The sequence below is a fragment of the Bolinopsis microptera genome, chromosome 7 (genome assembly GCF_026151205.1).
Source record: "Bolinopsis microptera isolate Bmic1 chromosome 7, MBARI_Bmic_1.0, whole genome shotgun sequence".
NCBI classification, from domain to species: Eukaryota; Metazoa; Ctenophora; class Tentaculata; order Lobata; family Bolinopsidae; genus Bolinopsis; species Bolinopsis microptera.
The window spans coordinates 12,541,352-12,563,500 of NC_087078.1; the positions used below are offsets into that span (position 1 = coordinate 12,541,352).

Consider the following 22,149-nt stretch of genomic DNA (forward strand, 5'->3'; position numbering starts at 1 on the left):
AATGCATCTTCCCTGCAACTAAAATTAATGGATGGAACACACTCTAAACACTACCAATAACCATTAATCCGCCTGGTATTGCTTGAGGTACCAGGTTCGATTCCCGACTCTGTCACTAGCCGTGGGGTGAGCGTCGTCGACGCTCAGCTAAGGATCCTGAGTGGTCTATGCAGCCCCCCGGTCCAGTCAGCCAAATACCCGAGAAATCGGGTGTGAGGGTTAAATGAGGAGCTGCCCATTGCAGCAAAGTCTCGGGCGAAGAAAGTATGGTACACACTACCTTAACCGTCACTGGCCTAATGTATAATTGAATCCTTCGGCTTCCTGTAATTGGCTGGTTACACACTTGTGTAACAATGTGGCTGTTGGAATGTCCGAAGTAAAATAAGTGTTGAGATTGAGATACAATACTAAAACTAGTATACAATATTACTATAAAGTACTATACATTATACAATATCTTAACCCCTACCCTTCAAAGCTAGCAATGAATTTGGAGCTATCAGAGCCAGTAAAAGAACGCCTGACTAAAGTGACGAGGCTCGGACAGAAAGTCTTCTACTATGCTATAATCCCTTACATCATTTTCAAGGGACTTGGCACTGACGTTGACCCGGCATCAGGTCTCCCTCCTCCTTCTATTCTTAGTATCATATTCTAGAGTCCTGCTCAAATTCTGCTCAATTCCTGCTGAGAGTTTGGGAAACCTTGACATGATGTTCAGACACGACCGTGTCTTTCTACAGATATATTATCACGCCACCTGACAAAGTGTATGCAGCGATCACTTAGTTTACTGATACTGCTACTGGATTGATTGGGGTATAAACTGGACATTATTGGTTTCACCTTATATTGACCCTCATTAGCCCTAGGTTTCAAGTGCTGTTGAGCTTGATCGAGTGATTATTGTTCCATTTTTAATGTGATCGATGCGTTCCCAAACGTTTTAGAAGGTTTTCTATTCTAGAGTTCTTATTTTCGACTAATTTATTTATGATATATATTTTAGTTTTACTTCTATTCATTCGAAAACTTCAAGTGAAATTCACCATGTTATACAGAAAATCATTATTTTTACTATTAAACACTCAGTTTAACATACAGTTCTGACCACCAATAAATCCTCTATCTTACAGTGTACGGAGTGTATCTAGAGTTATGACAGGAATGTAAAACATATCCCTGAATCATGTCCGATATTGAAGAAGACTGCTACCCTCCTCAAGCACTACCAAGAGGCACACACACTCCCGGCGAGAAACCCCAAGATGGCCTCCAATACCTCTCAATCGTACACTCTGAAGCATCATACATTCCGGATGTCATGTCAGTTGACAGAAGCATGTTCAACCTAATGTCAGATGAAACCGAACCACGTGATGAGAAAACTTCACTTAGTTTCCCTCCCGCACTTATCAACAAGCAAGTTCACAAGTTCTCCAAATTAAGACAATATTGCAGCAGGATGCAGAAGATCCACCCAAACAAGCTCCAGGGAGACGAACTGGAACTGAGCATTTCCAAGAAAACCTTCGACGAGCAGGCCAGTTTATCTCTGGTACTGAGCTTGTCCCAAGTTTCTGTGTTTGAACTGCTGGATTACGTTCAGGATGTTTGTTTGTCTTCTGAAGAAAAGTCTAGAAATCCAAGGGCTGTTGGTTCGTGGGTTTTTTCTCTGTTGTGTGTTATTGATAAACCTGTTCCCATGGATTACATGTCCATCATAAGGTTAGTCTGAGAATCATTATACATTCCTAAAATGTTTTAATGTCTCAAATGTTTACAAATCCCTCTCAATTTTAACTGATTATTGTTTTGACCTCATGTTGTAAAAGGCTGTGTAATTAATCACTTAGTTTCTACATTGATAATAATTGATAATTACAATGAACCTATTTCTTCAGGGCGGTTGGGCGACGTTGTGCAGTCCTCAGCTCCGAATTACTAACCACACTTGATCCAGAAAAACTCGATCTTTCCTCGAACGAACCTAATTTTCAATATCTCGTCCTTTTCATTCTAGTGTGCCACTATTTCGAACAGTTGGATTTGCTGGAGGAGTTTGGACTGGCCTCCGGTTCATGACGATCTGACAAAAATGTTTTAAACGTTCATTTAAATGCTCTTTTACAAATTTTTGAAGGTTGGAACCTTTTTTATTCTTTCATTTTTTACCATCGACCAAAAATTAGCTGTTTTAACTTTTAATCTTTTATCTTGATGTTTGCAACATCCCAATTATTGCTTCATTTCAGAATAATGTATCAGACTCTTCATTCATTCCTAATTGAACTTCTCACAATAAAGTGATTTCATTTTGTTGATGTAGATCAGAATTGTGAATCAGTTGGGACGATGAGAAAATAATAATACTGTGCTAAGTTAAGGTGAACTTGAAAATCGAATTAACGGTTAAAAAACTCCAAATAAAATAAGCTTGTAAAACCTATTGTGTGCTCTTGACGGTTACAGTGTCCGACATTTCCTCATCCCCACACCATCTCAGGATGACTGGTCACCTCAGAACAGCTGTTCGGGCAGCTAAACGTGCAGTGAGCCACCTTAATTACCCGTTCTGTACCCAGGAGAGAAGTGGTGTTATCACTGCCCTGGTAGATTGTGGGTGTAGGTGGTCACGTGGTGAGCTCATGACTATTTCTGAGCGGTCTAAAGAATTGGGTGAGTTTATTCTTTCTTTTTTGGATGGGTAGATTTTATGGAAATGAACTGTTAAAGAATATAATGGTTATATAATATATATATAACAATAAGTTTACAGTGGAATTTGTTGGTGTGGCATTTTTCTAGTTTGGCAATGTTAAATTTTTAATATTTCACCGCTCCATTCCATACTGAGCAGAGGCGTGGAAATATAATAATTTGATAATCTCATCATATTCAGATATTGATCCTGTGAAGATAATAAATGTTTACGACCGTAATTACGACCCGACCCAATTTAACATATCCAGAAAAGAGGCGATGTTGAATTTCTATGTAATCGACCAGAAGGGAAACAGACATAAAAACTTGGATGCTATGCTGTTTCTGTATTGGCACGCCGGTAAGTTCCCAGATCATGAATGTTGGAGTTCTGTTGTAGGAATTTTGTTTTTATCATTGGCACGCCTGTAAGTGGCAAGATGGAAGTTAAGGTTCTATTGTGGAGGAACTTCACGTTCGTGTTGATTAGGTTATACTTCATTTCTAGTGACTGGTGCACACACATTCCACTTGCAGAAACGGGACACAAAGCGTATTAAAGTTAGCTTTTGGCCTCAAACCATCGAACTTTACTTTAATCAATTAATTTATCCTTCAACTTTTCAGACAGGAAAGTTTACTGCCTGGCATATCCCTTCTACCGACCTCTAAATTATATCTTCGAGAAACTGTGGCTACCACACCGGTTTAAATTCTACGGCAGAGATGATGTGTACATGGAGATAACTGAAGACAAGAAATATATGGAGTGGGCCAGAGGGAATAGAAAGAAATTAAATGATAAAGGATGAACTTCGTGAGATATTGACACTGCTAGATGTGAAATGATGATCATTTGAGTGCATTCAGCTTTTGTGTTGTTGATTCATCATTAAGTTATTGTGGTTATAATCAATAATGGACATTGTATATTTCAGAGAAATCTTTGAAAGTTTGTAAATAATTTATCTACTCATTTAAGAGAATTTGTAGAATACGAAGTTGAATAACTAATAATTCTTTGACAATTTCATGAAATCTTCAGTTCTGGTTCGTTCAATGATATAAGTCTTTTATTTGTTGGAATCCAAATGGTTTTATCTAAGAAATAAGAAGGGATTGCTGCAGCTGTAAACACCACGGTAAGTAAGTAAGTAAGTAAGTAAAGATTATGACATAACATCATCACAAGTGTCTACAAAATATCATTGCACTAAATAGAAAAATACTTTAAATAAATATACTTTTCCATCAACATTAATAATTTAATAAATTCAATTTTAACTAATAAAATCTAATACATTATCTATAAACAATTCATTAATACTTCCCAGTGGAATAAAGATTTATAAAACGCTTCTTTGCCACAAAAGGATGAAACCAAAGATATTCATTATGTCTCTCCTTATTGCTTAAATAACTTGGACCTTCAATTTTCCCTAAAACTTCATTCGAAACAGTCCAAAAATAAGAATCATTTACACTGTTTTTAGAAATCATTTCTTTCTTAAATCCTTCCAATCTAACTTTAAAGCTTAAAACTGTCGAGCAGTTCTTGACATCTGAAGGGAGTTTGTTCCAATAAGGAATGACTCGCTCCGGAAGAAAAGAAGACTGAATATTCCTGACTTTAGTTACACTCTTACTACATCTATTGGTTGAAACTAAATTAAGACCAGATCTGCTCATTCTGAACAAACCCGATCCATATTCAGTCAAACCACTAGTTACTTTAAAAGCTTCAATAAGGTCCCCACGTATTCGCCGCTCTGCCAGCGTTGTCAAATTGAGTATATCCAGTCTACGGCTGTATGGAAGAGTACCCACCTCATCAATAAGACGGGTAAACCGCCTCTGGACGCTCTCCAGCTCCAAAACAGTCCCCCAACTTCCATGAGCCGCAACTGGATTCCACAATTGGACACAATACTCAAGATGAGGTCTTATCAAAGCTTTATAAATAGATATCATTACAAACTTTTCTCTAATAACTAAGTTCCTTACAATCCAGCAGATCATACGATTTGCTTTAGAAATACATGCTTTTATCTGTTCATTCCAAAGCAAGGAGCTATGGGTAATAACCCCCAAATCTTTTTCCTGTGCAGATACTTCTAGTTCCACTCCATTTACAATATAATTCGAGTTAGGATTATTATTCAGATTAATATGAACTACTTTACACTTGGCAGGATTGAAGTTTAAGTGCCAAAAACTCTCCCAAATTTCGAGTTCTAAAATATCATCAGATACACTTCTATGGTTAGCTGCATTACAAACTAACTTGAGATCATCTGCAAATAATTTAATCTTATTTTTAACATTGTCAGGTAAATCGTTTATATAAAGAATAAATAACAAAGGACCCAATACTGACCCCTGGGGAACACCAGATAACACGTGTTTCACCTCAGACCATTGTCCTTCTACACAAACCCTCATGGTTCTGTCTGTCAGAAAGTCTTTTATAACATCTAGAACTTTTCCCTTGACCCCAAACCCCTCCAATTTAGATAGAAGTCTAAAGTGGGGGACTGTGTCAAAGGCCTTACTAAAATCAAAATACAAAAGATCGACAGGAGCACCTTCGTCTAAAATTTCAAGAATATTATCAAATGTCTCTAAAAGATTAGATAGACAAGATTTACCCTTCACAAATCCATGCTGATGCTTTGAAATTCGTTCTTCTAAAAATGTTAATAAATGTGCCCTCACTAACTTTTCATACACTTTGCACAAAATACAAGTTAATGAGACAGGTCTATAATTTAAGGGATCAGATTTAACACCCTTTTTAAACAATGCTACAACAGATGCTGTCTTCCAAATGTCAGGCAGGACTCCTGTTTCTGAACATTTAACAAATAATTTAGTAACAGCTTCAACAAACATTTCATCGTATGCTAAGGATTTCAACAACTTTGGATGAACGCCATCTGGACCCGAACTCTTAAAAACATTAAGCTTTAAAAGCTGCTTCTTGATATCAGAACTGTTAATTTCCATATCATCAATAACCTCTTTGTTATAACTCTCATTTTTAGGGAGAGGGCCAGGTGGTTCACGCACAAACACAGAACTAAAGGCACTAGCAAGTACCTCAGCTGACTCAGATGAACTATCTGTGCGTGTACCATCTCCTCTATCTAAAGAAACAACACTTGATTTCACTTGACGTTTATTACGCAAATACGAGTAAAAAGATTTACAATTCTGTTTTAAATTAGATGTAATCTTCTTTTCATAATTTACTTTAGCTTTAATCTCTGCCACCTCAAAATTATGCTGCTTGCTATTTGCACAGCTCAAGTTAATATAAGAAGGATTAATATCAAATTCAGCCCATGCTCTGTCCTTGTTCTTCCTCATTCTTTTAAGTGAAGTTGTACTCCATGGCAACTTGACAGGTCTGTTGTCGAGATAAACCGAAGCAGCTGGGACAGCTGCAGCAACAGACTCCAATTTACCATGTAGTTCAACCCACATATCTTGGACATTATTTGTACAACTATAATCCCAGTCAATATTATTCTTACTAAAGTTAAATAACTCCTCTGAGGAAATCTTACCCCAAATAGGCTTCAAAATCTTTTGTTTGGGACTTTTGTTAGTGTTGGGCGAAACGACCAGTTCGACAAGTATCCCAACATGATCACTCTTGCCAAGCGGAGAAACGATCTTACAACCGTTGACAAGAGCATCATTTGTATACAAAACCTGATCAAGAAGACTCTCCTGGAGAGTATCTTTCACAAGCCGTCTTCTGGTTGTTTCGTTAGTAAAGTACCACATCAAACCACTGTCATTAAATAAATCAATATACTTTTGTTGAATCATTAAAACCTGATTCTTACTAGAAATACCACTATTTACACTACCAGTTTCCCAAGATACATTAGGTAAGTTAAAATCTCCTATAATAATAGTTTCAAAAACATTCTTTTCACTAGATATGTTCTTGATGCAAGATAATAACATATTGTTCTGTTCTAAATTTAAAGAAGTAGACCTATAAATACAACAAATACTAATCAATCCACCAGAGGTATTGACATTGATAGCTAAAGAATCTGGTGCTTTTAAAAATGAGCTCACTAATGAAGCATTACAACTGTTTTTAATATAAATAATAGAACCACCACCTCCACTTATGTTGCTAGTGGAGTTATCGATTTTAAAATCTCTGTCCTTTCTAAACATACTAAAACCTTCAATAAAAATTTCAGCATCTAAAATATCACTATTAAAATGAGTTTCTGTAATGCAGATTACATGAATGGATTTATAAACTGATAGAATACATTTTAGTTCATCAATTTTATTAAATAGTCCATTAGCATTAGTATAAAAAATATTCATGGGCTGACTACATTCTTTGTGAATGCTATTTATTTCTTCTCCACCTTCTTCTCTGTCTTTTTCTTCTCTGCTTCTTCCCGCCTCTTCTTCCTCTCTTCTCTGGCTAAAAAACGGATCTCTCGGTCTGCTCTGCAGAGATCCATATTTATCCAGTATGATGACTCTTTCCAGCCCTTGCCATGGTTGGAATAATAATTAACTGACTCCATGTCAGCTGTCTGGATGATCAATGGCCGACAGGAGTGTAGCTTATCTGGATCCACTTTACCTGCACGATGGCAACTGATAAAGTCCCTTTTTTCAATCTTTAGTGTCTCCTTGCAGAACTTTGAGTCCTCTTCCTGGCGTAGCTTGGTGTCAGCTTTCTTGCTCTCTGGAACATTCAAAACACACAGATTGAGCTTTCTTAAATTTCGCTCATATTCATCAGTGTGCATCTTTGTCTGAACTTTACTGATAACACTTTGTGAAGCTTGCTGTTGGCTCATTTCTTCCATAACTTTCTTCTGACTATTTGCAGTCACATCTGCCCAGGATTGGAAAGCCTGGTTCACTATTTTTGTGATTTCTTTAGGTTTTTCAGACTCGAAGTTAGTTGGAATGTTATCTTTTACTGCATTTTCAACCACCCCTCTGATACAAGGTGTAAGGACCTCAAGTTCCTGCCTAATAACATTCCGTAGTGTTTTTGTTTCTTCATTATCAGGGTTTGAGGTCTGAGTCCTGTTGCTTTTAATGTAAGGTGATATGAAACAATTTTGACAACGCCAGTTAGACAGACGGTCGCCTTCTTCTTGTGTCAGACCTGTCAGTCCAACACAGCAATAATGCCAGTACATATCACAGGATGCACAAGCTAATGAAAACTCCTCTTCAATATACCTTCTGCATTCACAACTACGATTTTCTTCATCTTCAGTTACATCCTTTTCTGCTGTAGCACCAGTTTTCTCTGGACTTTTCTTGACATTTCGTGTTCGTTTCGTATCTCCTCGTGTCATACCTCAAATTATTTGTTATATAGTAGTGTTGAAAGTATTAAAACGGTTAAATTAGACTATTTTGCTTCCCTGCAATACGTATAGAACGTTCGAGACGAATTTTCCTTACATTTCGTGGGGCACATTAAATGGTTCTTGGGTAATCGTGAGGGACACGTCTGAACCTTTTGTGAGATATATATATATTTTGTGTTTGTATACGTCTCTGGAAGGTTCGTAGTAACCAATCGTCTACGGTGGACGCCATCGACGAACGGTAAATGTATGGTCACACTTGCGCGCAGTGGGAATTTTGCTCCGGCCGCGCGCGCGCAAGGTGTGACGTACGTACGTGATCTGATCGACGTGCGCGTGGTGCATGGTTATGGAATTAAAATCATGTTTTTGATATGCGATTCGTACAATTAATGTATGATGTGATGTATTATTGAATGAAGTGAAACATGAAAGACGCAGACGACAATCGTCCCACTGAAGAGAGCACACTTATTCGCTACTACAGACATTTCGGGTAATACGTAATTCCAATTTTCCAGTTGCAATCCAGACTGTTTTAATATATATAACACATAATATGAATCAAATATTTTCTACTCGATTTAACACATGACAGGTAATCGTGTATGGTTTAATTCAGTTTGGGGTTAATAATTGAATTTGTATATCCAATATGACATATAGTATTACAAAAGTGGAAATGGTAATATATTTTCAAAGATATACTTTAATCAACAAGTAACACAAATAACACTGATCTGAAAACAGTGTAAACTTTTTAACCATGTAGATTGAGTTCAATTAGATAAATGAATTCATAAACATAGTCGATAGTGAAACATTGTGATTTTAAATTTACTCATTCAACATTCATTATGGATATGATACATTGCCTTCTATGCGCCGCGCACAGTTGATTATACTTTTGGATAAGTTTAAATCGTTTGCGGAGTAATTAGTTTACCATGAGCACGAATTTTGTAGATAAGTAATCTAAGATAGGCCTTCAAGGGACCAAGTGTTGATATATCAAAGACTTGCAAATAACGAATCTTAATATCGAATATTCAGTTTCTAAGATCAGACGAATCCCCAACATGAACAACTCTCTGTTTTCAGGTTCTGCTTCGAAGAACGAGTTCTGACAGGACATGATGATTCAAATTTAACGAATAAGGGGTAATTTGAGGAGGGTAAGACGCTTTTAAAAACCTGTAAATTATAATGAACATTAGCAATTGTATAGGATTCAAATTTAATATATCAGCCACCCTATATATATCAGCCAGACAGCTTTTTAGAAGTGTTAGCATTTTGTGAGCGCGCGTTCACTATGCGCGTAAGACGACGCGCATTCATTTTGAGTTTGAGGAAGGCATGGCAGTTTCTTTGTGTGTGCTATCATGTTAAATATTGAGTTGCGTTCTAGCAGATTCGTTTGTGCTCTCTCTTGGATAGTGCCATGCCGCTGCTTCGCAAGAAACCCTTTGTACCCATCGATTTGCCCCCTGATTTGAAGGCAGATGAAGAAGTATTCCTCAACGTACTCACGAAAGAGATATTCCGGGATTATGAGTAAGTTTCTGCCACTTTTTCTTAGTTCCTAGTCTTCCTATTCCGCAAAAAATCAGTCAGTTTGCCTAAAGATTGTGTCTAGTTACAAATTTGAAGTTGAATTCGTTTAAAGCCTCCGCTTCATTGATCATTGTTTTGAACCAACTAGCGACATTCCAAATTTATGACTCTTCATCCTCAATTTCTAAATGTTCAAAACGCGGTCAAAATTTTGTGGCCTCAATTTGTGCTGCCTTGTGACATGCTCATACATGTTCTGTGACCTTTTAACTGAATTTGTTTGATCGAACATGTTCAATCATGAGTCTAGGTACTTGGTTCATGATGAATAAATTCTAGCAATTGAAAGTGCATACCAACTTGGTCTTTCTTGATACATCAGAGAAAATTTCTTACGCTATTTACTTGCAGGGAGTACTTCAGAAGATCGATCCTATGTAATTCTCTCGTATGGAGCTGTGAGTACACTGGTCGATCCAACTTGACCTTGTCAGAGGCATTGCAGAGCGAAGCAGATGCCGCCGAACACTTACGTAAAATGCCTGTTGTAATCCAGCAAGCTATCTGCTTTATCATCCACAAGAACGAGGTTTGTTTTCTTTTGCATGTCGGTGTATTTATCATCGAAAGTGGATTGATAAAACAAAAAGTTTATACAACAAATTTTCGGAGCGACATAAAATGTCCCGTCAGCAATCCAATTGCTGGACTCTACCCCAGATCTAGCTCATTTTTATGTCAATCATATTCAATCCATGGATTTATACTTATTATATATTATCACTAATTATACGTCACTAATTGGTGACGTGATCTTGGGGGCCGGATCAGTTTCCTGACCCAAAGTCTCCCAGTGAATACTTTCAAGCAACTTGAGACAAAGGAATATCCTGTCATAACGAGATAATTCTAGGGACACATACATAGCAGATCTGTGATCTATAATAATTGTTGCTATAATATAATTCTGCATCTCCTCATAACATCAGCGGAGTTATCTTTAGAGATATCGAGCATTCCCTAGGTTGTGGTTTACAGCCATCTAAGATTTCAAGAGCTTTTTTATCTCCAGAATGTTCACAATGTTCAGCTGTGCAGAGCCTAAAACGTACGAACTAAACCAGCGTGCAATTTCATTATTTTTCGTTGGCAATTAAACTCCTCTTCGACCTCCCTCGAATGTGCTAGTCTAGGTCAACATTGGCAGTACGTGTCCTGATCACTTACCTGCCACCTATATTTTTTACGTGCCACATAGTCTATATCTGGTCTTGTTCTCGTTATTACTCGTAATTTGGCAGTCAATTTTTGGGATAAATACATTAGGAAGAGCTAACATAGGCATTAGGCAATTTAAGTTGTATACGACATGGTGAATAGCATAGAAAAACTAAAATTCGTTAAGAATAAAGTGGCAAGAGAATCAACTGCCGTGTGCTGTGTCCGGCAAAATTTGATATTTTGAGTTTTCAGTTAAAAGAGCGCCCCCATACTAATGACTACACCATCTCATATAATAATGCAGGATAAAAAGTCGATGAGGAGATTCTGGTCCGCTTTTGTCTTTTTATTATGTACAAGTTTAAAAAGTTCCCTGGGGTCGTTTACATATCATATTACTTTCAAACGGGTCCGGCAGAGTGAATAACAAGAGATAGAGAGAGAGAGACTGTGAGCTGAACACTACACTTTCTGAGAAACTTACACCCACAATTTACTGATGCAATCTTAGTACAAGTGATGTTAAGTAATAGTGTGTTTCAATGTGCAACATCATCCTTACATCGAGTACACTCTGTGCTGTCCCGGTAAGTACACCGACCACACACTCTTCACCCGAGCTACACTAGTAGTCGTATAATGAAGACAGTACACGAAGAGCGCTGTTACCCAATGTATTACAGCCTCTTACTGGTACAATTTGTACCACCTCGTGTATATAATACCAGCGGTTTATCCTGCCGTGTATTGAGTTGTACACCAGGGTACTATAGAGAGATCGCGCACAGTTGATAGCTATTAATAAGTGTGCACACTCCCTGGTGTTTCTTGGTGTGCGTACCACGATTTATATATTACATGAGTCACGATATTGAGTCACGATCTTTGTAGTCAGTAGTCACCGGTTTTGTAATCGAACTAGCTGACCATAAAAAAGCTGGCATTGTTATAATCGATTCTGCTAGTAATATCTCATCGAATTTGTCATGACTCTCTCACGGTGGCAGTGTCTGATAGTTTTGAAAGGTGCACCTCACTGTTCGTGATTACATGTCGATATAGCTGGGTGTCTGAACTTAACAAGAACTTCATTGGATTTAAGCAAGAAGCCATAATATCTGTACACGACTCCTTTACAATGTCGTAATTGATTTGGGCTCGCAGCGGCTGAGGAGTATAATTCAGCGCCCCAGTCTATATATCTTGTAATAATATAACTATTTTATTCCGTCACTGATTTTATGATATTTCAAAGAATATTGTAGGTACAAACTCTGTGTCCAGAATGTACCTTGTAAAATTTTAAACAGCCCGATTGATTGTGTACTTCAAGCGAATAAATGAGGTGACATTAGGTAGCCAGTCTAGAGTTTGGTAAGATTGTACTATTCCAGAAGACTGTGGACTCATTGTGTCAGTATACAATATACATTGTGTATAATAAACTGTACACACGCCGATCATAATAAATGTAACATCATACGTGGTGTTCTGTACGTGGTATACGGTAAACTCTAGAAAGTAGAAGGTATCTGATTGAGCAATGAGCACGGAATGTTCAGTCAGGGCCCATTTTATATATCTCATGAGATAAATTCTAAATAGTTTTAACAAAGGATGAATTCCTCAGATCGCTAGTCTGACATCGTTTGTGGACGAAGTCCTGAACTTCTACAGAACGAGGTTCCTGATTGGTGAGAAAGTCGAGATAGCATCTACCGATAAAGGGTGAGCGAAATTAGTTGTTGTAAATATGTAATATCCGGATCGGGACATTATTTATTAGTGGTAAGGTAATAGACTGAAAATTGTAATCTGAAGTAACCTCACCTGAATAAACGCCAGGTTGTTTATATTAGAGCTGTAATTTTAGTTGAAAAAAATAAACTTGCTTCTAACTTCAATAAACTTGCTTCTAACTTCAATATCTCATCTTGAACAAATGAGAGTTCAAAGGTTTACTCCCGGTCAGTTTAAACTATCCTAACTGACACTTTGATCAACTAGCTATTATAAACCAGCTCACAAAAACACAGGTCATCAAGAAAGGAGGGTATAATAACGGACATTATGGTAAATCCAGATGCAGCGTTCCATCATCCCAACCAGATTGTGTACAAGTGTTGTATAGTCGGAACTTCTGATCATGTATCTGTCACCGGCAACAAACTCTGGTAATTCTTTATTCATCGGATTATCTGATTATAATTATCGTCTTTTAAACTGTAATTTCAATGGTTTTAACCCAGCTGCACCCTCTTAAAATTGATTGTCTTCGAATACAATTATGTCATTGAAATACTCTGCTTTGATTTTAGCACAACTAATTTGACTAAATTATTAGTTACAACTAACATATTCACCGTTTCAGTCGAGCTAAAACACTTCTCACCCGAGAAAGAGTAAAGTTGTTAGCCAAGTGCTCTGCTAAGAAAGTCTCTACAGATCCCCCGCTCTACGCTATCAAAGTTTGTGACTTGCTACATTTGTTTCAGTGTAACTTCTTTAGTAAAAGTGCAGCTCTCGTTACATCCCAGGGATACAGTTTCTCGGAAATGTTTAATTTCTATTGAACTACGCATATGTTTTTGTTAAATATCTAGATAATTCATTGTTATTATTATAATTTTACCGGCTTGCTGTGTAGTGTTTCAGCTACATGAGTTGTGGTCCCCCCCATTTGTTCTATTCTGGGAAAATTCAGTTAAGCTACAGTGTCCATTTTTCAAAATTGGAGCTTGGGGAGAGATCCATCAAAAAATGGAGAGTTAAGAAGGATTTGTGGATATGTTTGAGTTCTGGTATCTGGAAAATTAACAGTCTTGTTTGATTGGTGTGTGTCAGGTAGATTAATAGTCATCTTGGAATTGTGAGTGTCAGGCTGTTTATAGTATTGATCGATTGGTGGGTGTCAGGCAGATTTATCACTCAGGTGCTCCTACAAAGTAGGTAGGAGCTCCTGAGGACAACCTGTACCCAGAAAAATAGATTGACACCCCGAAGGGTTGCCGTACCTCTACGTTCCCGCAGAGTAGTTATTTTCCTTACTCATTAGTTTAAGGCATGAGGAGGGAGAGTCTTGCTCGGGTCTATATTTCAAGCTGGAGAGTATATCCTTGTGTTTGAACTTTGGCACCCTTTAGACATAATAACTGTGTCTTGTACTTCTTTTTGGAGCTGCACCACTCTCATAATCGACGATTAGGCCCATAATTGGTCATTATCCTAATTATAGAATTTAAGGGTGCCGAGTATTTCCAAACTGTAAAATGCTGCCCTCAGACGACTTAAAAAATTAACAGTACATGTATATTCTGTAGAAGTTTCCAAAGTTGCTCTCCAATAGAACTTAGTGTACCATATGACCTGCAATAGCACGTTGTTAGTAACCGAGGATCATAGCACATGTTGTTAAGTGAGAGATGATGCGAGTTATTGACAGAAACCGCTTGGTCGCCTTGACCTTCGAGACATCCTGTACATTAAGCATAACGATACGATGGTCTCTAAATCCACACTTTATACACACTTTTTGTACAAATTGTTTCTAAATCCTCCTCACCTCTACTGCACACAAGTTGTACAAATTGTACATCACTTTAAGCTGCGGTGTGCAACATCCGTCGCTTTTATCATCTCCGGCCTGCAGCGTGTACACACTGTATGGCTCTTTAAGTTGGTCTAAATGAAATGTAGTCGTATAACGTATGCGAGACTTTCTCCCAGCAGCTAACAAAGCAGACTGTATATTGTAGAACAAGTTGTCAGGGTTGTTTCTCTGAACAATATACGCCTTGCTGACTGTAGGCTTACTTCCGGGTGTAAACGTCAACTTCTTATTCCGGCAGCTCTGAGCTCATCTGGAAATAATTACGGTTCAACGTTTCAAGGTAAAAGCGTGATGGTCCATGTCCTGCAATATATCACTTACGACGGTTAACTTTTCATGTTCGGGGAAGGGCCGGGTTCTCTGTTGTTGCTACAAATTGACTGGGAGTTCTCTACTCTATTGCATTCAGCTGGTGGATGATATCAAGCGATATTTGATACTGTGCTGAACACGTCTGATATCATAACAAAGGATTTTGTAAGAATCTCCTCGGACACTGGCTGTTGCTAGCTGACAAAGTTAGACTGGGAATTCCTTAGATAATAGTCTATCCTAGATGGTAGTCTATCCTTCTTGAGTTCTTCTTGAGTTCTAACAGTCCAGCCAGCCAGCCAAGATTGAAGCTAAAAACATTTTCCGGGATCATGTCTTCCTGAAAATACCGACCCTATCCCTAAGACTCACATTTCTTTTATCAGCCGGAATACCTGACAAAGCTTCGTTTGGACGATGAGAATTTCAACATTCCTTATCTAGCGGACTACGGCAAATCAGTTCCTAAAGTTAACAACAAGCGAAGTGAGTAAAGTTTTATAGATACTATCTATATTATTTTATATATCATTACATGTTTTACAATATTATATGATAACGTGCTCCATAGCATATTGAAAAAATTATGATTCATAATTTATCGAGCTTCACTATTCATAAGTGAGCAACGATGATTTATCAATTTATTTTTTAACAATCTCTATGTGTTACTGTAAGACGCTATACTTTTAGAGAACCGTGATGGTGATGAGGAAGAGAGGAAGAAAAGTAGAAAATTGAAGAAGAAACTCGAAAATGGAGGTTATTTCTTTGTAATGTTTAGGCTTAAATTAACATTTAATTGATACTTTATAATGATGAACCGTGCTTGATGCCGACCATCTTTAAAATTGGGTTCAAATAGAATTGTAGCACAATGTGTACTTCTTACTTATTAACTCGCCTCATTTAAAGAATATCTGATCTCCGAACCCAGTTACATAATCTCTAGCTCTGGCTGACGGACTAGCTTAGTCACATATGAGTCCCAGCACCTTTTTAATAAAAGTATATTATGGTCCCAGTCACTCCTTTATGGTAAATTTTCAACATTTCCTATTGTAGATGCGAGCAAGGTTGACGGAGAGACTAAAGAAAAAACCTGGATCTCTCCGGAAGAAAGAAGGAGACAAGTTGAAGAGGAGAAAGCGCGGAAGAGAAAAGAGCGACAAGAGGTAATGTTAGGATAATTAATTTTTAATTTCGAAAATGTAGTTATTGTAATAACATGTAATATCACTATAATGGATTACATTGGCGGATGTTCTTGCAAATGTAGTATTAAAAAACAAAAGCAGCAAAAGAAATTGTGTCCAATTTAATTTGTTAGGTGGAAGATTTGCTCGAACAAAAAAGTAACTTACACTTTCTTTTAATTATCGTGGTCGTGTAGGTTCATAATCCGTGAATCTGGAATGTAATTTAATTTAATCTCTGAATCCAAGTGTAATAATTGTTAAAAAACAGGCCCAGGTTAATATCGTTATCTTGATTTATCATATTTATGATTTTTTCCCCAAGGAGAGAGACAATCAGAAAAAGTTGCAAACCGCTGAACAATTGTTTCAGAAAGAGTGGATGAAACCTCGAGAGGTTAGTACTGATTCAAGATATTTATTTTACAAGATTTTTACTTTATTTGGTGGTCAGTGATAAGCTCGACACAGCTTCTCGTATAACGTTGACACTCGAAGACATTAGGACCTTTGAGTTTGTGCGGACTGTCAAATTAGTCGCATTAATGGTAGAGTCAACCATACATTATTATAATCATAAAGTTTGAATGCTAGAAATAAGAGTTTGTCGAATCCTTCACAAATGTTGTTTCACAACAAAGTGTTCGGTTTATCTGTAGTCAATTTCTCTCTCTCTCTCTGTTCTGGTCAACGGTTTCTGGCCTCCTACTTGAGTCTTGAAGCTGTCACTACCTGTCTCAGAGCAAACCCACTTCCGTTGTAGTACTTCAGCGGGCAGACAAGGGACTTTCGAACAAGATCATCTCCTTTAATTGGTGCTTCTATTAGGTTATTTCCTGGAATTAGGTTATTTCCTGATGTTAAATCCTAGAAGGTTACCCAAAGAGATCTTCCTTTTCTAATCTTTTTGACTGTTTTTGACTGAAGATTCTGCTTCCCCTGGGCAGTGTTCGCAGTCTTGCGTCTCAAAGTTGACGTTTTTTGCCACGTTCTGAAAGTAAGCTAGTGGTCCGTGCCCTGACAGTAGCCATGTTAGCCATCTGAGGTGAGTTCCTGAGATATTAAGATTCCTATATTTGTATTTGTTGAGGAATGTAGTCCAAGAGGGATTTTTCCTTTATCACTGAGGGTAACCTGTTGGTATTTGTTGAGGTTTAGTTTGAAGAGGTACTCCTTGATTGTATTGTTGATGATGCCTTCTGGTAATGGGAGGAACGGTTCCGGTCCTATGGGGATACTGCTGGATCCCTCCCTTACGAGTTCGTCAGCCAATTCATTACCGTATACTCCTTCATGTCCTGGGACCCACCTAAGTTCTACTCGATGGGAGGTACCTAGTGTGTTAAGTTGGTCAGCGATGTCCAGCACTAGTCTGGAGCTAATGCTAGTGCTGTTAAGCGCTTTGAGCGAGGCCTGGGAATCTGAGAAAAAGTTAATGGTAGCTGGTAATCCTATGTTATCATTGATCCAGATACTTGCCATGTGGATTGCAAAGAGCTCGCAGTCAATTTAACAGTGTTGTTTCAATTTCATCGCTGTGGTTTGCTCGTTTTGCGACATGTTTTATTATGGACATAGTCGGTATGTAAATAGGTGCCCCATAGAGAACGAAAGGTTTAATGAGGCTGTCGAAAAGGGTCGTGAGAGAACGGAATGTTAATTTGGATTTGTTAATCGTGCTTTTCGTGGCATACATGGCACGCATCGCCTTCTTTTTCAGTTTTTGGCAGGGATCCAACGGTTATAAGGCAAGATTTGATACACATTTTGAATTTTCTAAAAGCTTTTTGGTGGTGAGTTTAGGCCATATATTCATATATTGCTTACCAATAAAACTCTCTCTTGGGACAGTTGGCGAATCTGCTGCAGATTGATTGGTTAATCTCAAAAATGCGGGACAAGTATACCTACTGCCATGTGGTGGACTGACTGGACATCACTTTTCCAGAAATGAGTGCTTAAGTCATCATAAAATGTGGCATCCCGCATCAGTTGTTGATAATAATGGTTGTCTTGCTTGAAGTTCAAGGTTCCCATTAGCGGTAAATCGGAAATTCGGACAGCGCCATTAGCTTCAGCTGAAGATGATTTACGGCTCTGATTTTGTGGAGAAATCTGTTATTCAAAAATTAAAACCCTGATTTACCATACTATTTTCCTTTCCCCAAACTGTGAGTTTTTCTGTAACTTGCTCCAGCAATCACCATGAACATCACTCAAAAACAATTTAGTTGGATCAATGCTCCCCTCTAGTTTCTACCCATAAGGTCCCTCGGCCTCAAGTTAGATTAATAAGAACTAGGTAGGAGAGTACATACAAATTTTATTTTACTCACGTGCAGTACAAAACTGTGCACTGGATCAAGCTTCTTCTTTACACAATTTTAATTTTTTAAATGACTCTTACCACATTCCTACAATCGAGAAAAAATGTAACTTATTTGAAACTACAGTGTTATAAAATGCCCTGCATACTTTATGGTTATAAAATACGTGTTATATTGTTGCAACGTAAACAATGCTGCAACAATATATAATTGTACCCTATTACTTATTCTCTATGATCTCATGAAACAGTTTTTTTCGGACGAAGCATTATTGGCCTTAGAATCAAAGGTGAAATGGTTAGGCCTTTCTTCATTAACTCTATTAGACAAGTTGCTCAGTTGCTTACCATGTAATTGTGTGAAAGAAAAGAGATTGCGCAATAATTAGAAATAGTCTCTGAAGGATTATAGGACGTTTAAAGAAATTAGAAAGAGTAAATTACATATACATAAATCATAATATTATATATCATATATATTTATAATTTTATTGTGAAATGTGAATAAATAATTTGTAAAGTGAAAATTCAAATTTATTATAAAATCCACTTGCTTCACTTGTAAATTGTGTTGATTATATAAGTATAAGCAATCAGTTATCGATTGAATTTACCGATTTATGCCTCACAGTCAACTACTGTTACAGTACACCCTACTTGAGACAAGGAGTAGAACAAGTAATCTAAGTGTAAATTAATTCCATCTTGGCAATAGTAGTGCAATCTTGTGCATTTGTGTAATATTCTAATTGAGTGCACCTGCTTTAATAGCAGTTAGTGCACAAACTGCACATGTTAGTGTGGGGGGGGGGTGTTTGGAACATGTTCCTTAATAATCATCCTCGTCATGTGCTCTTTACCATTTAGCTGCTCTTTTATTGTCTCCTGTTACAATTATCTTTGTACATATTATAACAATAATATGTCGACTAAAACATTGTCATACATTTAAGTTTTGCATCTTTATACTCCACTGAATTTAGAGGTGAGTCCAGTTGTAGAGGTGACCCAAAGATCCATTCAGATAGTTGGCAGCCTCTCACTAGTCAGTTTACGGTGATATTTCAAACAGTAGCAGTTTTATATTAGTTCCAGCTGTTAAATCTGACTCCCAGATGCGTAATCACGTGACTTTGTGACGCGTGATCACTTCCCATTCCCACGAAGTGAAATACCCCTTATACCTGTTATAGCTTGCTACGAGTCTTGCCCCACAAGTGCAACTCACGTTAATAGTTATGGATTTTTTTATTGAAATCTTTCAAATCAATCAATTACATACAAATTTACACAATGAATGAACAACATGGGACAACATTAAATCTTCTCAAAAGTAGACTCCGATAAAATCAGATTTTCTAGGACAAAATGTATGTAATCAAAGGACCTGAGGGTCACCAAAACACAGATATTGAGAGCAAAACGCACCTCCTGCACAAGTATGGGCCCACGATCACGACACAAGTATGGGCCCACGAAGTTGAGTAATTGGCTTAAAGAGCACAAGTTGAGCTCTTGAGCGAAGGTGATCCGTGTTTTAACTTTTAAACAGTTGCTTCAGTATGCCCGGATTTATAGATGCTCTATTATTTGTCTGGTTTCTGTCCAATCAGATTCTCCCTCATAATTCCCAATCTTCCTCCGCCAATCACAGGGCTCCCCCACCAAAACCATTTTACAGCCGCAGCCATGTCGACATCAAAAGCTCATGGAATGTCGAAAACTCTAAGCTCATGGAATGTGAAGCAGGTATGTGCGTCATTGTTAATGGTTGAAAACTGCACGTGACCCGGCCCACGTGACTGCGAGCTCTTTAACCTGCGTTAAGAGAGATTGCAGTTTACCCCTTAATTTTATACATGTAATTTGAAAGCTCCTGTTAAACAAACATTTCGTACCACTTTTAGATAATCCCCAATCCCCATCCAGGTGATTAGTTTCGATTTTTCAGTCTTTTATTTCGAAAATTTGGACCCCCAAGTGGTGTCAAAAATGCAAATTAAATAGGTAATAATTATTTTAGTCTCGTGAGTCTTGACACCATTTAGGGTTAGACGGGTTAGGGTTAGACGGGTTAGACGGGTTCCTGCTAGTGGTAACTAATTACACCGGTCTTTAAAACATTTAATTTTCGATCACGTAGAGGGACAGTTTGTTAACTTGTGCAACGTGCTCTCTAAACTTTGCTTCGTGATCGGTGACGTTTCTGTTTGTAAGTCATGTGGTAAAATAATCAAGCTTTGGTAAAATAATCAAGATACGTTCAACCTTCATTGATCTAAGTTCATTACAGTATTGTTAAGCATTCGATTTACATCATAAACTATGATAAAACAACTATGATAAAACAACTATGATAAAACAACTATGATAAAACAACTATGATGACGCAACTAATACTATAATGGCTCTCACTCTGAGAAATTTTGAAACTTTTGAACTGTACTATCATCTTAGTTACCTCCATCGGATATTCAAAATTCTTACTCTAGGTTTGATTTTAAAGTGTCGAACAGCAAGAAGAGGCTTCATGTTAACTATTAAATACTTTAACGATGCAATTTTAAAGATTTATGGCATTATAAACGCGTGTCATTATTAAAAACGCGTGATTTAAGGGGTCTAATTGTTACAAACGCGTGATTTGACGCGTCTAATTGTTACAAACGCGTGATTTGACGAGTCTTATTGTTACAAACGCGTGATTTGACGCGTCTTATTGTTACAAACGCGTGATTTGACGCGTCTAATTGTTTCAAACGCGTGATTTGACGCGTCTTATTGTTACAAACGCGTGATTTGACGCGTCTAATTGTTACAAACGCGTGATTTGACGCGTCTTATTGTTACAAACGCGTGATTTGACCCGTCTAATTGTTACAAACGCGTGATTTGACGCGTCTAATTGTTACAAACGCGTGATTTGACGCGTCTCGTGTTGACTCCCACCCTCACTTCTTGTTGCACTCCCTCTATTTAAGTTTCTCTCCCTCTAACTGAACCCCTTTTGAACTTTAAAAAGATATCTTCGACCTTTTTTGGGCCTCTTTTTATGAACTTGCACTACTTATAAGCTGTTGTTTTAAATCCCCATCTAGATGGTTAACTGATTCGCACGATCATGTTAATAACAATCAAAATGAGTGAGCAAACGTTTCGTTTCATGACAGAGATACAAAAAGAGCAATAATCGGACCCCAGATAGACACGTCCACCATGGATTCTCTAATTTCGATTGTTTTTTATGAACTGGCACTATATACATTTTTCATCATATTATTGCAATCAGAGAATGACCACTGAACCATCTCTATATAGATTGTATTTTAATTTTTAAAGCTCCTGCTAAACAAACATTTCGTATCGTAACTATCGCTTTTATATGTTCTAAACAATCCCCTTCCAGGCATCTCTGTATATTATATAATATATATATAATAATGCTTAATTAAATTTGATGGTAGTCATGTAGACATGAAAACGACGTATCTCGAAGCAACCTGTATGTGCATGTGCATACCATCATTACTGACTAGCAAACGCTCATCACAAATGTTATCATAACCGCTTAATTAATTAGTATCATGCCTCTTTGCGCCCTCGTCCAAGATATTCTGATTGGTAACCATTTTTTTCTTAGCTTGCTTAAGTTATTGTAAAAATTGATTTCGGATACATCATGTAATGTTAACCCTAACATATAAAAATATAATGCACATTGCGCCATTTTGGATGATATGTGTGTTAATAAAACTTTTATTAAAAAGTGTGTGTAGTGTGTGTAGCTTACGTTGCAATTATCGAGCTCCCTTATCTTTTGTAACTTAGCGATAAGTTCAGTTTGCT

The 22,149-nt window shown here is 37.4% G+C and overlaps 3 protein-coding genes and 1 non-coding gene across 6 annotated transcripts in view; 2 read left to right on the forward strand and 2 right to left on the reverse strand.

Moving 5' to 3' along the window:
• The window catches only part of LOC134818510 (glutamine-rich protein 2-like), a 103,482-nt gene that overhangs the window by 73,602 nt on the left and 7,731 nt on the right, over window positions 1–22,149 (reverse strand). The window contains exon 1 of one of the 2 annotated variants that reach the window (XM_063828106.1): window positions 8,069–8,097. The exons of the other annotated variant lie outside the window; for it this stretch is intronic. The gene's annotated coding sequence lies outside the window, so the exon portion shown is untranslated. Of the gene's footprint in view, window positions 1–8,068; window positions 8,098–22,149 lie in introns of those variants that run through there. 2 annotated transcript variants of the gene reach the window in all.
• On the forward strand, window positions 480–3,764 carry LOC134818558 (uncharacterized). 2 transcript variants are annotated; one of them, XM_063828173.1, is made up of 4 exons: window positions 480–1,731; window positions 1,908–2,682; window positions 2,906–3,067; window positions 3,334–3,764. In XM_063828173.1, exons 2-4 carry the CDS (start codon window positions 2,511–2,513, stop codon window positions 3,516–3,518), a joined length of 519 nt encoding a protein of 172 aa, XP_063684243.1. In that variant the 5' UTR covers window positions 480–1,731; window positions 1,908–2,510; the 3' UTR covers window positions 3,519–3,764. The 2 variants fall into 2 exon arrangements, with proteins under 2 accessions (XP_063684243.1, XP_063684242.1); XM_063828172.1 differs by lacking the exons at window positions 2,906–3,067; window positions 3,334–3,764 and having other exon boundaries at window positions 1,138–1,731; window positions 1,908–2,241.
• LOC134818509 (bromodomain adjacent to zinc finger domain protein 1A-like) overlaps window positions 9,352–22,149 on the forward strand; it is a 32,826-nt gene continuing 20,028 nt past the window's right edge. The window contains exons 1-9 of the mRNA XM_063828103.1: window positions 9,352–9,638; window positions 10,050–10,227; window positions 12,490–12,587; window positions 12,896–13,033; window positions 13,231–13,327; window positions 15,168–15,267; window positions 15,475–15,543; window positions 15,847–15,956; window positions 16,303–16,374. Of these exons, the coding sequence (XP_063684173.1) occupies window positions 9,526–9,638; window positions 10,050–10,227; window positions 12,490–12,587; window positions 12,896–13,033; window positions 13,231–13,327; window positions 15,168–15,267; window positions 15,475–15,543; window positions 15,847–15,956; window positions 16,303–16,374 (975 nt within the window). The 5' untranslated portion in view covers window positions 9,352–9,525. The remainder of the gene's footprint in view (window positions 9,639–10,049; window positions 10,228–12,489; window positions 12,588–12,895; window positions 13,034–13,230; window positions 13,328–15,167; window positions 15,268–15,474; window positions 15,544–15,846; window positions 15,957–16,302; window positions 16,375–22,149) is intronic.
• On the reverse strand, window positions 13,772–13,924 carry LOC134819052 (U12 minor spliceosomal RNA). The gene has a single exon (XR_010160723.1). It is a non-coding gene; the product is annotated as a U12 minor spliceosomal RNA (small nuclear RNA).